The sequence below is a fragment of the Bidens hawaiensis genome, unplaced genomic scaffold (assembly GCF_021521415.1).
Source record: "Bidens hawaiensis isolate Kalapana, Puna unplaced genomic scaffold, B.hawaiensis_p1.1 tig00008086_1, whole genome shotgun sequence".
In the NCBI taxonomy this organism is placed as follows: domain Eukaryota; kingdom Viridiplantae; phylum Streptophyta; class Magnoliopsida; order Asterales; family Asteraceae; genus Bidens; species Bidens hawaiensis.
The window spans coordinates 705229-721625 of NW_027491572.1; the positions used below are offsets into that span (position 1 = coordinate 705229).

General features: G+C 37.8%; 2 protein-coding genes across 2 annotated transcripts; both read right to left on the bottom strand.

The window, feature by feature from the left end:
- Positions 1-716: 716 nt before the first annotated feature.
- LOC143636949 (protein MODIFIER OF SNC1 1-like) lies at positions 717-8239 on the bottom strand. The gene is made up of 11 exons (XM_077104425.1): positions 8166-8239; positions 6000-6076; positions 5607-5687; positions 5480-5524; positions 5031-5394; positions 4810-4909; positions 4623-4682; positions 3398-4532; positions 3105-3306; positions 1007-3024; positions 717-928 (listed from the first exon to the last, which is right to left on the bottom strand). The coding sequence occupies exons 2-10, from the start codon at positions 6029-6031 to the stop codon at positions 1069-1071; spliced, it is 3975 nt and encodes a 1324-aa protein (XP_076960540.1). The 5' UTR covers positions 6032-6076; positions 8166-8239; the 3' UTR covers positions 717-928; positions 1007-1068.
- A 2169-nt stretch (positions 8240-10408) lies between these two features.
- On the bottom strand, positions 10409-12008 carry LOC143636916 (uncharacterized). Its single transcript, XM_077104396.1, has 2 exons — positions 11812-12008; positions 10409-10832 (listed from the first exon to the last, which is right to left on the bottom strand). Exons 1-2 carry the CDS (start codon positions 12006-12008, stop codon positions 10409-10411), a joined length of 621 nt encoding a protein of 206 aa, XP_076960511.1.
- Positions 12009-16397: the final 4389 nt, after the last annotated feature.

Genomic DNA, 16397 nt, shown 5'->3' on the forward strand with positions numbered 1-16397 from the left:
GAGGTGTTGATCGGGTTTTTGTTATTCGGTAGTTAGATTTTTGAAAGTCTAATCAAAACCCGATAATAACAATCGGTTTAATTTGTTATGGTCGGGATTATGGTATTAAATGAAATTATGAAACCTAGAAACTATATACATCTTTTCTAGCTCTTAATTCTTGATCTTCCATGTTTTCTTCATTTTGTGATTCCTTGTGAATTTTAGGGCGTCAAAACCTTTTGTTCAACATGACGTTCAATGAAAAAGAGCTTCAAAATCCCATACTAGGGGCCATACATGGATCCCTAGGCCATACAAATATTTGATAAATGATGGATCAACTGACCAAATGAGCTCAAGTTTAAGCAACCAGTCTTCAGTTTTAGAAACAGAGCACGAAAGGATCCGAGTATAACAAGCGGAACACTAAAAGTTCAACTTTTTGACACATTATTTACATCCGCGGTTCACCAAAGCATTTCTCAAAATTATAAGGTTAAAACAAGTCCAAATACTTTTAAGTTCAAACATTAAAGTTTTTGAAACAGAGCAGTTAGTCTTTCTATATACTACTGTTCATATCATAGTATATAAAATAAAATTTAATATAAAAAGTTTAAAAATAAGGCAGAAGCTTGTTTGGGCTGATATGGCATATTTAAGAGTATATAAGAAACTAATCCTGCCTTTAAAGCCACATTATACATCCCGCTAAACACACATCCATCCAACAACCAATATTTAAAACAAACAACTTAAAAGTTCTCCATTTAACCAATATTTAGGGCAAACAAGAACGGGCGCATTTCAACAATTCACCAACAGATTTCACAACATGTTTACAACTTCCAGAACAAAAACATTTTTTTTTCAAACGAAACCACATAACCATGTGAATGCAACCCGTTTTCCCTGAACAACCTTGTTCCGTCTCTGCTCAATCAACCTAGCATAACAATCACAAATTTAAAACTATAAACTTGCGGACATACAAGTTACCACAATTACCGACAATAAACCATACCTGATACCACGGATCAATTTTCTGACTAAAAAGAAAATAAAGTAAGCTCATTTGAATGCACTTCAATGATTTCGCCCATAAAAGTCACCGCCGCCTCGTCTAGGTTGACCTGAACCCCTCTCTTTGTACCTGGGAGCCGCATCTGCATGTGCGTCTAAGTGGCTTGATTTATTATAATTATTATTACTGTTGTTATTGTTGTTTGTTGATCCAACTGGCTGGTACTCATAATGCATATTCTGTCTTGGTTTTTCCCTGTTTACATTTGCATACTGTTGATAATTATTATGCTTCCGCTTATCATCTTGACCACTTGAACGGTTATTATTTTGGCCTCCATACTTCCTAAAACCTGAGGAAACATTCTGCTGCTGCTGCTGCTGCTCAAACTGGGCCTCATCTTCCATGTTACCATATCCTTGATTTTGGTCCCGGCCTCTAAATGAAGCAGGCTTTCTTTCTCTCCTACCCTCTTGATGCCCTTGATCATGCACAGGTTCATCGGGTTGAGAATACTTTCTAGATTCCCTTTTCACCTCTGAGTTGGCAGTTTGACCTCCACCAGACCAACCACCTTTATAAGCAGGTTGAGGTTTGGGTTGCCAGTGAGAAGAACGGTTCTCTTTTGAAGAAGCAGGTCGGTCTGTTTGGTCAACCTCCACTTCCTTCACTGTGTTTCTTTGGCCTTTGTAAGCTGGTTTTTTTCCTTTACTAGTGAATCCACCTTCATCTTTCACAACAGGTGCAGGTGGAGGTGCAATTTCAGTTGGCGGGTATTCATCAGGCATAAACCACCCATCGGATGGATCCCACTCATGCACAACATTAGTTTCAGTAGAAACAGGAATAGGATTAGGATTAGATTGGTCACTTTGGCTTGTAGATTTGTGAAAACCTTTCTTTGAATCCTGTTGATTACGTTGTCGTGATGCTCCATGAGGTTTCACCTGCTGCTGCTGCTGCTTATTATCACCACTTTTAGTAGGCCCCACATTTGAAGGCACAGGGATTGCTTGCGTATCTGTCATATCTTCTAATGTAGGTTTCTTGGGTGAAGATGGTAATGTTGATTGGATAACAGTTCCCTGTTGAGCAAGCTCTTTAGCCACTGGCTTGGGGACATATCTTTCCATTTCTGCCCTTTTGCTTTTCAGATTAGTCTGACCCGAGTTAATGGCCTTTTCTGGCAAAGCCATGTTATCCTGTGTGGTCTCTTCTTTGTTGTGGGGTCGCACAGGGGCCCACACAGCAACATCACCTACATGAAATCTATTAGCTTGTGGATTTCTTGGCATCCTTCTTGAGTGCTGTGGTTTATGCTGGTTACTTGGTAAAGATGAAATCTGGTCCGCATTAGGTTGTTTTGCATCCTTGTTGTCAATTACCGACATGGCATTTGAATTTGGATCAAGTGGAGGCGATTCTGGTACTTCTCTTGATGCAGAAGCATCGTCAAGTTTGTGTTTATTCTTGCTACTTTTGTTATTTCTCTTTTTCTGCTGTGTTGACTCCTGACTTTGTACAGCTTCACCAGATACAGCCACACTACTTCCTGGATTTGTTATAACTTCGCTACCTGTCGCACTCAGAGTTGACTTGTCAACCATACTCTCCAGCACTTGTACACTCTGCTTTTGTCTATGACTAGCACGCTTCTGCCTGTTAGCACCAACATCATTACCGTGAGTAGCTTTGCTTTCAGTATCACTTTGTTTGGAATGCATTGACTGGTCAACAGGGTCTTGTTGACTAATCTCACTAATCTGGGCAACTACTTCAGCTTTTGTATCAATAGCTGGTTCAGTTGGTTTTTTGGATCCATCCACGTCTTCCTGCTCAGAAACACTAGTGTTGTTTTTTTCTGCAACCTGTGTTGTACCATCTGCTGCTGCAAGTGTACGCCTATTCAACTCTTCTAATTTCGCAAGAGCTTTGGCTTTCTGCTCTCTTATCCTTTCTTCCTCTTCCCTTTGTAGCTCAATTGCACGTTGTTTTGCCAACTCCCTCATCCTAGCACGCTGATATTGCATAAAAATGTATAGTAAATAGTCACACATATAACAAGTGAATCAAAAAAGAATTCATAAATGAAGTTTACCTGTGCTTGACCATCAGCAGGGTCAACCACTTGAGTCAATGATTCGCCTGTATCCTTAGTTTCGAAAGAAAATTGATTCTCTAATGCAGCAGCCTCTGAACCTAGAGATGGAGGTTTCTTTCGCCACCCATCAGTATCTTGATTACTTATTCTTCCTTTGGTATGATGATCTGCTCGGGTTCGAACTCCAAGATGTGCTTGCCTACAAAAGCCAAATTCAGTTTAAACAAAGTTTAACAAACATGCTGCATGTTACATGTGAAGTATGACATCAGCAAATCCAAATAATGAACCTTGAATTGTCATGGGAATGAGCAAGATCTCCAGTGGTGGAAATGCTACCGAATGCAATTGTAGAGTTGTTCTTTGGATTAATTAATAACTTATTGATTTGCTCTGCGTCCCCTCGAATATCAGAAGCCCGTGCTTTTACATTCAAATCTTCAATCTTCTGTATCAAGGTTGAATCTTTTGAGTCTTCTGAGAAAGATGACTTGTTTCCCCAACTCTCATTGGATGCTTTAGACTTGTGTGGGCCATGAGAAGAATGCACAGTCACAGGGTCTGAAGGATATCCTTGATTTGTATGCATGTTTCTTCTTGACGACATATCTTCATTCCTCCTGCTGTTGGTTCCCCGTTCGTTTTTGTGAAGTGATGGTCTCGCGTGGTCATTCTTTTCTATATTCTGCTCCCAACTGTCTTCTTCCATGTCAGCATTCCTTTCATTTTCATGTTTTCTGAGAACTTTGTAGGGCCCATGAGACTCGCCAGGAGGATGAGAATCCATTTGTTCAGAGACAAACGTATTTCCAACCGGTCCACGTACGCCCCCTGGCCCGCCTCTAAAGTGAGGATCGTTAAGTTCTGATGGGTTTTGAGGTGGACGCATGTTGTAAACAGGCGGTCCATGTGGTCCAGGTGGCATTCCCATGTATGGCATATCACGATCATTGGGATTGTAGCCCATTGGTGGACCATAATAACCATCGTAAGGGACTGGACCAGGGTAGAACCCAGGCCTCATTGGCATACCTGGACGGATAAAAGCATCAGGCATTTGAGGTCTGTAAAAATCTCCGTTTCTTGGATGGTGTCCTCTTGGGCCAGGGCCAGGTGGAGGGCCCGATTGTGAATTTGATAAAGGAGGAGGCATTTGAGGGCGATAGTAAGGGTATGGTTCCATTGGATACCCACCATGAGGAACATGTGGATATGGTGGGCCTGCAGGTGGTGGTCCTCTATACCAAACAGCAGGAGGGGCATTCATTGGTGGCCCTTGCCAGGCATCATAATGTTGAGGGGGTACATTAGGATTCCCATATTGATGTGGATCCCTCTGCCAGTTGTCAGCATTAGGACGAACACCTTCATCAAAATGGGATGATCCATCTCTTGTCCAAGTATCAACGGTTCCGCTCTTGTGATCTGCACTCAAGAAAACATAACATTTATTCAGTAAATTGACAAAATTTAACAATTAACAGAGAATGAAAACCATCTTGGCCATCTCATTACCATCTTTCACAGGTGCAATTCTGCCAGAGCCTGAGCCAGGGCGTTCATGAGAGCCATGATCTGTAACATAAGCAAGTGCAGATTCAGTAGCTTGCACATGGGTAATATTTCTTACAGATAACAAATATATACAGAATAAAAAGTGACAGCAACTGCTTAAAATTGTACCATAGTAAGTAAAATTTACCATGTGGTTCCCCACTCTTTGTTGTATTATCTTTTTCTGACCCCAGAGTTGGAAAGTCCCCAGAACTAAGAGAAAAATCATTGACTTTGGAAGGTATTGACTACACAAAATAGCAGAGCAAATAACTGATTAAAAATGAGTTTTTGATTCAGCATTCTAATTGTGGAAAAACTAAGCAGATTCTATTTTAAGGGGCAGAAAACATCAAACTAAAAACTTACCAGCTTATCTGCAGTACCATTAGGGCCACAAGCTACTGAATTATCATATGCAGGTTCCGCAAAACGAGATAAATGTGAGCTACCCGGTCTTGTATCTGCACTGAGTGGACGTGAAGAAGTTAATGATGATTGGTTTGAAGTCAAGACCCCTGAAGCTGATGAAGGCCTAGAATTTGGGCCCCACGTAGAAGCAGAATGATCATTTCTATCACTTCCTGCTGTTGATGGCCGACTAAGGCCACCTGATGATGTAGGGCGTTGATGTGGCGAGACAGTAGTGCCGTCAGCATTTGAAGATACTGCTGATGAACCCCAAGGATTTGATGTTGAAGAAGAAGGCCGGCTTCCCCAGCTAAGGCTACCCCTATTGGTAACATGAGATAATGGATAAACTTAGCATAAAAAAATTTGAAAAAGAACATGTATGGAATTAAATAAGCAAATCTCACTTGGGAACAATTTCCACATTTGGATCCAGGCCATGATTTTCTAACCTTGAAACAGCAGCATAAAGTTTGAGATTATTGATACGTAAATGGTAAGACAATATACCATAATTTGAATGTAAAACCTTACTTTTGGCTAGGTAAATTAATTGGTTTAGGAACAGCAACTTTGCCCAAAACAGTCATGCCACCTCTTCTTGAAGAGGACCACCTATAAAAACAGAAAATAGAAACATTAAGTACATCCAGATTTCCTGAGATTGGATTTTTCCTTCATAAGGTAGCTACTGCATCATTGTGTTTTTGAAATCTCAACTGTTACACTATAGCGATATACCATTAGTAGTTCTTAACATTAATCAGGGATGAAAAAAGCAAAAAAGAAAAAAGAGGTAAATCAGAAGTTTTAAAATTGTTGTAATCAAAATGTGTTCTTTTTTCCCCACGAAATACATGCTTTATAGAACTAAAATATGCAAAATGCAACTAAGCTCGTGTGAATATATAAATGAAAGAATTATACTTCCGTTCTCCGGCCAACATGCTTGATGACATTGTTCAAATGCACTCCCAAGGTCATCCAAGAACTATCTACAAAACCTGAAGATGAAATAAAAAAGATATTACTTTTCCACTACAAAAGCAGAAGACTTTAACTCGGCAACGCAACAAGATATGCTATGTGGATTACAATACAAACAGCCTAGTACGGTAGCACTTAGGCATTGGTTCTATGTGCGTAGTAAACTAGCTAAAGTGTGTAGTCGTATACTATCATACAGCACATCGATGCTTTTAAAAATAGGATCTGAACGAAAAGAAGAAAAAATCCATAACTAAAGTAATTTACACACCATTTTAGTAAATGGGCCAATTATTGTCTTTTTCCTAAACCATAGTTCATGTAAACTTCGTTTAACAGAATCCAAAATAAATGAAGCAATAAACATGATATCACAATTCAGTATGAGCTCAACTCGTTCGTTCTCATAGATCTTGCTTTGGTAGGATAATAGAATTCATGACCCAAAATTTAACCAAATCACTAGAGAGCAATGTACTTCAGAGTTCTTACTTTAATTTGTTTTACATTATCTACTGATACACTGAATAAAAGAGTGAATATTTAATACGTTCAGGAATTTAAGAGAGCGTGAAAATCTCAAGAACAATGACACTGTCAAAAAGTTATTCTGAAGTTTTAAATATGGTAACAATTAACCTAAGTAACGACGATAAAGACCCAAAATAATAATTCTGAGGTTTTAAATATGGTAACAACAATTAAAAAACTCATGAGAAGATCTTAAAAAAGCATCAACTCTCCATGAATATAAATTCCAAGCCTAACAAGACAGATGCTTTTCCAGTTTTTCACTTTTTGGTTGAACATTTTTATGGCAAACTCACTCAAATGTCTCAAAATATGCAGTATGGCTTACCCTAGAGCCGGATGCTAACCCTAGTTATTAAAAGCGCACAATAATCTGGCGACTCACAATAAATGCGCTCCTACTTACTAGGAGATGGTTCAGCTCTCCAGAAGCAGATGCAATAAATACAGATTAATTCATTTTTTTAACTTCCATTTAATGCACAGTTACTCATCTTCAACTCCATATAACAGACCTTCCGCAATACCGCTGTTTTGATGCATCTCATCGAAATTATTCATCTCATCCAAATTACTTGAAGAACTACATATCCAGTTATTTGTCTAAGAATTTTTGTACTAATTAGATTATATTTTAGAAGTTAGAACTTTTGCATATTTTGATTGAAGAATCTCATCAAGTGCCTTTTGTTATTCAATTTTTGAAATAAATAATATAATTTAATTTTTCCTACATCAAAAGTTCACTGTTTTTTTCTAAACCCCTCGCTCTTTTTGCGCCTAGTGCCTTTGACAACTATAATGCTTACAAAGCCTAAACCTTGCATCATGTTTAGCTGCTAATAACAAAAGTAACTTAAAAACTACACTACTAATCAGAAGTATCCCAAATTTTTACACTTAACAAAATGGAAGAAAAAAAGAATTATATAACTCATCCAGTTTTTTACTTTGAGTGCGCCTAGAGCCGTTGATAACTATCATACGTATTCAGCATTCCCCTAGATCTGGATGCTAACAAAGACTAAACCTTGCATCATGTTTAGCCGCTAATAACAAAAAATAACAAAACACACTACACTACTGATAAAATATTCTAAATTTCAGACAAACAGGTTGCTCAAAAAATCATATATATGATATATCTCTCTAGCTTTGAGAAACCTAAACCAGCAGATGTCACCAATATTATAAACTCATCACTAGATAAAGTAAACCTGAAGCTTACACTATACATAAGCAACATAATCCACCACCAACTCAAAACAACTTAAACCTCCAGCTGCTTACTTCTCACGCAATTAATTTCTCAAAACAATTTGCTTCACGTCATTTAACTCAATCCAATTAACAACAAACAAATTCATCCAGTCTTCAATTTAATTATACACACACACACACACACGCAATATAGCCTCCGTCTATACACATACAATTACACAAACACGAACCTTATAACCTAATAGCGTTCCGAAACCCTAATTAAACTCTAATTAAACAAAAAACAGTAACAAAATTAATAATTGCAATAACAAAATGAGAAATCGGATATACGAAGGGTTAGAGAGTTGTTACTTGAGATAGATAATTCGGATCTGGAGTCGGATCTGGAGCACGGACTATTAGACGACGACGGATATGGTTAAGGTTATGGTTACGGTGGCAGTGAAGAGGCGTTAGGGATTCGGTGGCTGTGTGTGGTGGTGGTGCAGAGAAGTGAATTGATTCCAAAGTGTTGGTTGGGTTGGCTCGAGAGAGAATGGTTAATGGCTAAAATGGCTAAGCCCATAACATAATAAACCTGACCTGAGTGAGTTAGGATTCGTTACCCACTAGATTGGATTGTAACAATTTTTATTGTGGGGTTTTCAAGTAGGAATGTAGGATATCTTTTTAATTAATTATAGTGGGTGTATAACATGGAAATAAATTAATGGCTAAGAATGATTAATACCTTGTTAGTTAGTTAATTAATTATTAGGATATTAATTAAACATTAGGGAGGAGGAGGTGAGAATCGATAGTTAAAACTTAAGAGTGTAAAAAATGTGAAAGGTTTATCTAATTGTTAAGACTTTGGAACTGGGACTTTCGATATGAAGGAAATTGAATTTTCACAAAGTGACGGTCTTTCAATACACTACTTCTCGTTCTCGTTGTACGATGCTCTGGTGAAGGCAGTTGAGAAGATGGAAAGCTTGGAGAAGATTTTTTTTCTTTTTCTTTTTTTGGGTGGGCGTAAAAGAGAGAAGCAAATAAAATTGGTTAAATGAGAAAATGTAATGACACCAAAGAGCTCGAGTGGGTTGTGCGTCAAGTTGCTTACAGTCGTTAATTTCAGTTTGTGAGTTAAAGTGATGGTGGCGATTCACGACGGAAGGAAACAACCTTTGGAGAAAGGGTGATCGGCGCCTTGTGCAAATATTATTGTGCTTCTAAGAGTTGAATGGATGTTGAAATAGTTGTTATCAAGCAAGGTTTTTTTTTCAATCGGTTTATCTCATATTTCATTTTAAAAAGTAGGTTATAAACAAAAGAAATTTTCAATTTATTTGATTTGTTTTTATAAAAGCTTTATCTTTACATAACATTTTTTGTTGATCAAATTTAAATTGCGTTTTTAATTATATCTTGAGTAATTTTTTCCCATTAAACTCAACATGTTTTAAGCTTTAAATTATTTTATAAAATTATGACTTCATTTATAAAGGACATGTTTAAAAGCTTTATAAAATGTGCTTAGTTGTAAGTGATTTTAAGCTTAGTCTAAATACACATCATTTAATCATCATCATCATCATCATCATCATCATCATCGTACTCAGTATATCCCACCAATAGCAAAGCTATGGTAGGGTCTGAGGAGGGTAAGATGTAGACAACCTTAACTCAACCCCATAGGGATAGAGAGGCTGCTTCCGGTGAGACCCCCGGCTCGATAGTAGTTTTGCATCAAGCCTTGGACATAAGACACATAAGACACAATCATCGGGACACCGGCTGATTGGTGCATGTACCGTTGTCTTTCGGCTATCAACGCCACCACATGATGCCTGATTAACCTTCCGCCACTTTTAACGTTATTTTCACGAGATTAGTAAAATAACGTCAAAATTAGTGCAATTTTACTTTTGCCCACCCAAGGGTTCACACATATATACATTATATGTGCGCACCGCAAGCAGGGCGTTTGTTACATCACATAAACACAAAGACAGCCGTTATGTCAATCATAATATACCGACATAAACTCCATTGCATAACCATGACAACGGGTAACATAGCATTATTAAGTAGTTATTAAAAAATACAATCCTTAAATCATGTATTCGAAAATTGAAAAGACATGAACGCACATGAACGCCATAGATTAAGTACCCTCCGTATACATGTCCTCCAACCATTAAGGAGCCTCACAAGTATCATACTAAGGATATGGTGTAAGAACATGAATATATGCCCACCATATCAGGATGCAAACCATTCCCATTTCCCACATATGCCTCTCACCTCACATTTTGCACGCTTCTCCATTGGACCGTATTGGTTGTGTTTAGTCAGTTTTGTCAGTTATGGGTATGTTGGTTATGTTTGCTCGCTCTTATTCGAAGGTTGATTGGTCGGTTCTCGACATGTTATTAGTATTTTGTTTCTGTTCTTTCTTGTTAAGTTTCCACTACTAAAACAATATTATCATAACAATACATCTAAATGCTTGTATTCATCATTCCACCATACTTACAAACAAATTACACACAAGTTACAGTCAACTGGTTCTGAATTCTGACCTTGATATCGACGTTGACACTAGCCGAATTTCAGTATGCAGCCACACTAGCAGACTCACAACCATCAACATCCACCCAAACTTCATTTAATCTCCCAAAAAACTTTAGAGGAGAATTATACTGCGCAATCGAGTATGCAAAGTTACTAGATGCAGAAGTAGAGTATTGTGACCCGCTCAAGCTGGTGGCCAGCTTCTCCGCCTCTTCAACCGTATTCTTTTCCCTTGCGAAACCGGAGAACTGGCAGACCGCTTTGCAAGTTGTGGTCCATGAATCAGGATTTAAGTTAAGTTCAGGAAGAGGAAGTGGTGGTGAATTTTGAAACTTTACAGGTAAGTAGAAATGAACCACATATGTTGATGAATCAAGAGGACCTGTTCTGCTTGTTAAAACTGGTATAGTCATCGGTACACGCGAATTGTTCAAATTCGCACCTTCGATGTACTGAAACAACCTGTAAATTATTACCATATCGGATTAATTTGGAATGTCGGTGGAGCGCAATGATTTGATTGGGTCAGGTGGCCGCCTACGGTGGTGCCACGGCAGCCAACCTTTTTTTTAGATACATTTTTTCTTTAAAAAAATGTTATTTAATTTAAAAGAAAATGTTCTTTTTTGGGCTTACGAATTTATGTTTTCAACCTAATGCCGATACTGTCGATATCGACTGAATTCATGTCAGTTCACCACCGTAATGCGCTTGTCTTTTTGTTTTAAATAAGTTAATATGTTGTATATGGGCGTTGACAAAGTTATTTTTTGATTTAGTTTTTCCAGTGCCGTAAACCGATTTTTTGTCGACTTGCAGCCGCACACGTAGGTTTTGCCAACCAACTATTAATTTCTTTTATACTGTAAGCTATACGAGTGCCAACACCACTTTTGCGTTTACTAAATTACTTCTTGGGTTTATTGTAGCTAGGGGTGCAAACGATTCGAGCTACTCGCGAGCTTCTCAAGCTCGAATCGACAAAAAGCTCGAAACACGCCAAGCTTTTTCGAGCTCGAGCCAACCGAGCCTCAAATAAAGCCCTTTTAGTCATCGAGCCCGAGCCTTGTGCATCTTTAAGTCCTACTTATTTTGGACTTTTATGTATTAATTTTATACTGCATAGTCGAGCTCAAGCCAAGCTTTGGCTTGTTTAACCGAGCTTAGGCTCGTTAAGATTTTCTTTAAAATATATAAAATTACTTAAAAACTTATATAAATTAATTATTAATAAATAATAAACGAGCTGACCCCAAGCTTGAAAAATACAACTCAGAAACCGAGGTCGAGCCTAACCGATATCGACCGAATTTGCATCGCGGTGCCCACTAGATGTTAGGGTCATAACATTACAATTCATGACCCTGTAAAATCGGGGATATTCTAAATTCTAAACCTCTTATACTCCAGAGCTGATAATAAGCAAATTGAAGGGTGAAACCTGTGGAAGCCATTGTTGGTGGCTTTTCGAAAGTTGGTTTGTTTAACGGGAGCAGTCATCCAGACGGAGTCGTTGTATAATCTGATCTCGAATTCTGATTCGGAGTGGATCACGGTGTAGCCTGGTGATTCATAGGCGTTAGTAAACCCTAAATTGCAGACGATGATGATTGTTAATAATAAGAGGGTTAAATTCATCTTCCAAATTGTTCTCTCAACAAGATTGGTCAGATTATTATTAATAATTTTATTATACTTGGAGTGCTTGAGAAGTCTTATGAATAAGAATAACATTCAGTTAATATTTTAATTTTTAGCATATGTGACAAATTTTTTTTAAATCAAACTATGTGACAAGTTTGCGTGTGCTCTTAAACCTCAATATTATTTATATTTTTTGTACTCATAGAATGATAAATTGATCTCATATGTGGGTTAAACAAATTTCTTTCAACATTTGAATTCTTTTTGTGGTGTTAGTTTGTTTTTTTCGAAAAATTTATGTACAGGTTTTTTTGTTTGCGTCACGCAGATCAGGTATATGCATTGCTATTTTCAGACTGTTTGTTTTTTTAAAGACGTTTTAATAAAAAACATCCGCGCAAGCTTTTCTTGGTGCATACTTGACTCATCTACTTCTGAGATCTTCGAAGGTCTGCATAGGGTTAAAGCACCACACCCTACCAACACCCACTGTCCACCACCACCCACCGTTTGCCACCACCATCCCCCACCCACCCGTCGTCCGCCATCACCACCGTCCACCATCACCACCACCGTTCGCCACCACCCATCACCGCCTTCTACCACCACCACCATTGTCCACCACCCACCACCACCGTCTACAGGCATTTTACCTTTTAAAAAACAAACAGCACATATATATGAGCTATCATTTTTTTTTTCTGGATTTCCTTTCTAACAGGGCTGTAGGTAAGGGCATAGACGAGTCAAGTTGAGCTTGAAATTGGCTTGCTTAACTTATAAAGGGCTTGACCTCAAGTCAAGTCGAGCTTTAACTTGGCTTGAAACTGGATTGCTTATAACTTATAAAGGGTTTGTGCTCGAGCTATATTTTTAAAGCTCGAGCTTGACATATGAGTAGTTTTTCAAGCTCAAGTATGACTTGAGCTTGACTCATTTATTATTTGTTATATAATTAAAGTATATTATTATTATTATTATTATTATGTAATTTTTTTAATTATAACTTTTTATGTAACATAAGGTTTACTATATAGTAATTTCTATCATATTTTTGTATATATGATAATGATAAGATAAATAAATATTAAATGTATTATAAAGTAGTCACCTAAATAATAAGTTTGGTTAGGCTCATGAGTCCGTTTAAGTTCAGAACTTAATTATTAAACAAGCTTATTTGTGAGTATATTGAGTAGCTCGAGACCAGCTATGCTCGTTACACCCCTAGTTGTAGGCCAGTATTTTAAAGTTTTAGTACTTTTAAATTAGTTAAAATTATTGGTCGTTTGTGGATTTAAACCACTTATAGCTGTAATTTAATCATTAATCATTTTAGTCAGTTTTATAATCATTATTTAATTAAACTAAATCGCTTAAATATATTATAAAACACTCTGAATCCTATTTAATTAATTCTAACAAATTTCGCCATGATTTTTGTTTACATGAGTAACTAAACATGCATTAAATTTACACGTGAAACATAATTTTTGTTTATAATAATAAAATAATAATAGAAATTACTTGATTAAGAAATGGGTTAAGAAAATCAGCAAAAACGAAACATGCTCTTAGAAAACAGGCCATGACATATAAGGAAACTTTTAAACTAAACTTAGTACTTTAGCATAAACAATATTAAAGAATTTTGGCTAAAGTTTTTGCATTATATTTCGTTGGTTGGTTTATGTATGTGTAGGTACAATAAGAATAGAATGTCTCAAGACCCTAAGGAAAATGAAGTGGTGATAAGGTGACTCCCCTTTATTATGAAAGCAGAGAGTTCAAATTCTGGTATGGGCAGGTTTAAGATGGTTTATAGGTATATCTAAGAGTAAGTTAGTTTGTTGTTAAAAAATACAATATGAATTAAACGAACATGTATAGGTTGTACACTTGTAAGTAGAGGTGCACATTCCAATTAACCAAATAACCGATTAATTCTCTAACCGGTTAATTTTTTGGCGGGAAATAATCGGTTAGACCGGTTAATCGGGTCAGGTACTAACCGGTTTTGAGACAAGAAACCCCTACCCGGTATAACCTGTTTCGGGTATAACCGAATCGGTTAACCGGAAAAAACCGGTTTCTTATAAAATAATTAAAAAATTCGGTTAATGGTTTTAGAAATCAATAATATAAACCGTTTTCTAACCGGCGATTAGAACTGGGTATAAACCGGTTAGTGGTTGACCATACTAAACGATTAGGTTTCTGGTTAGCTTGTGCACCTCTACTTAGAGGTGCACACAACCGATTTCCGACGGAAAGTCTAACCGGTTAGTAACCGGTCCAATCCTAACCGGTTACTAACCGATCCTAACCGCCGGTTAGTAACCGGTTTATATTATTGATTTCAAAACCAGTTAACCGATTTTTTTTTATTATTTTATTAAAAACCGGTTTTTAATCGGTTAATAACCGACCGGTTAACCGATTTTCTTTTTCTATTAATTTTTCAAAACTGGTTAGTACCCGTCCCAATTAACCGATCTAACTGGTTATTTCCCGCAAAAAAAACCGGTTATGAAATTAACCGGTTATAGTTTAACCGATTTGTGACATCTGCCCCGATCCGACCCGACCCAGGTACCCGTTTCTCTGACCCGATCTCTTTCTTTTATGATTTAGTATTTATTTATACTTATATTTTACTTTTAATAATAATATACTTTTCCTTCCCGCCTCTTTCTCTCTCTTTCTTTCCGCCGTCCCGTCCCTCTTCTTCTCTCTTTCCGCCTTCTTTTCCCTCTTGTCGCCGTCCCGCCCTTACGCCTTGTTTCCCTCTTTTTTCTTCTAACTCTTTGCTTGTCCTTTGTTCCTTCCCGCCTAAGGTTGTCTGCGCAGCTCCACGCGCCAGACTCCCTTACAAGGAATCCTGCGTGAAGACCACCTGTTTCAGCGATACGCGAGACGAACTCTTCTCGCAGCGCGCTAAGAATTGTAATTCTTCTCGCAGCGCGCGAAGGACGGTAGTTCTTCCCGCGACGCGCTAAGGATTTGTAGTTCTTCTCGCAGCGCGCTAAGGATCGTAGTTCATCCCTCGACGCGCGAAGAATTATAGTTCTTCCCGCGGCGCGCTAGGAATTTTAGTTCCTCCCGCGGCGCGCTAAGAAATGTGATTCTTCCCGCGGCGCGCTTATAAATGTAGTTCTTTCCGCGACGCGTTAAGGTTAGTTCTGTCTGCCTTCGCGCTCGCGCACTTTTGCCTTCGCGCCTTAGCCTTCTCGCGCTAAACCCCTTTGAGTTTTCTTCTGTTTAATCTAGCCGTTGCTTTTGAGTTGTCTTATCTTTTGAGCTGTTGACCTAAATCTGCTTTATGTCTGAAAAGTTACTTTCGGCGCAGCATGCGCACCAACCCCATTGGTTGGCAGATAAAGTGACTGACATAATCTTTTGAGATCTGCTTTTGCCATGCTTGACCTGTACCTTTATCTGATCCGCCCATGCCTTTTTACTGTTCCCTGACAGCTTTATCTTGCTCCCTGCAGCTGCCATATCTTTTGATATCTTTTGCTTTTGGATTCTTATGCTTTTTGATATCTTTTGCTGATCCTGTTAAAAATCCTTTCCCCTTTTCTAGGGATTATGTCTCCTAGGGTTTTCCTATAAATAATAATAATATTTTCGTAACACTACACACACAAAACACTTAATCTCTCCTGTTCTCTTGCTCCTTGCTCTCTCTGCCGTCTTCCTCTCTGCCTCCGTCTTCCTCCCTGTTCTACCCTGCTTTTCCGGTAATATATTATATATAATAATTTACTTATTAATTATGCTAACTTATAATCAAGACTTAAAACAAATCATTAAAACAATAATCTTGTTTATAGGTTAACTTGTGCTTGTTTAAAGTTGGTTCTTGCTTTATCTTACACCGCATCGTTTATCAAGTGAGTAATCTCGTACCTAATCCCTTTTTGCTTTTAATGTTTTGGGATGTTCATGTGTTCATACAAACTTAGAGTCTTAAACTTGTTTATGAGCTTTAGTCGCGCAGTATCCCATGTGTTGAGGACGTTTACTTGGCTGTTTATTTGTATGTGTGTATCATTAACCGCTTTGTTCGGCATATTCCGAAGTTTTCATGGATCCATTAGATGAACACGGGAGACCTATCGTTTACGGTTTTCTTTGTTTACACTTGCACAGATGTTTTCTCGTTTTTGTGCTCAATTGGGAGCACGGATTGAACTATGAACTATGAGCTATGATCTATTTAGGCTTGATCACAATCTGATTGCACCCTTGTTAAACACCAGACATACACGTGTTGCGCGCAGATTTATTGTTATCTATGTATTGTATTAAACTTGATTTCTCACCAACACGCAAGTGTTTGACGTTTATTTTAACACATGTTCAGGTTTGCAGTAGCTG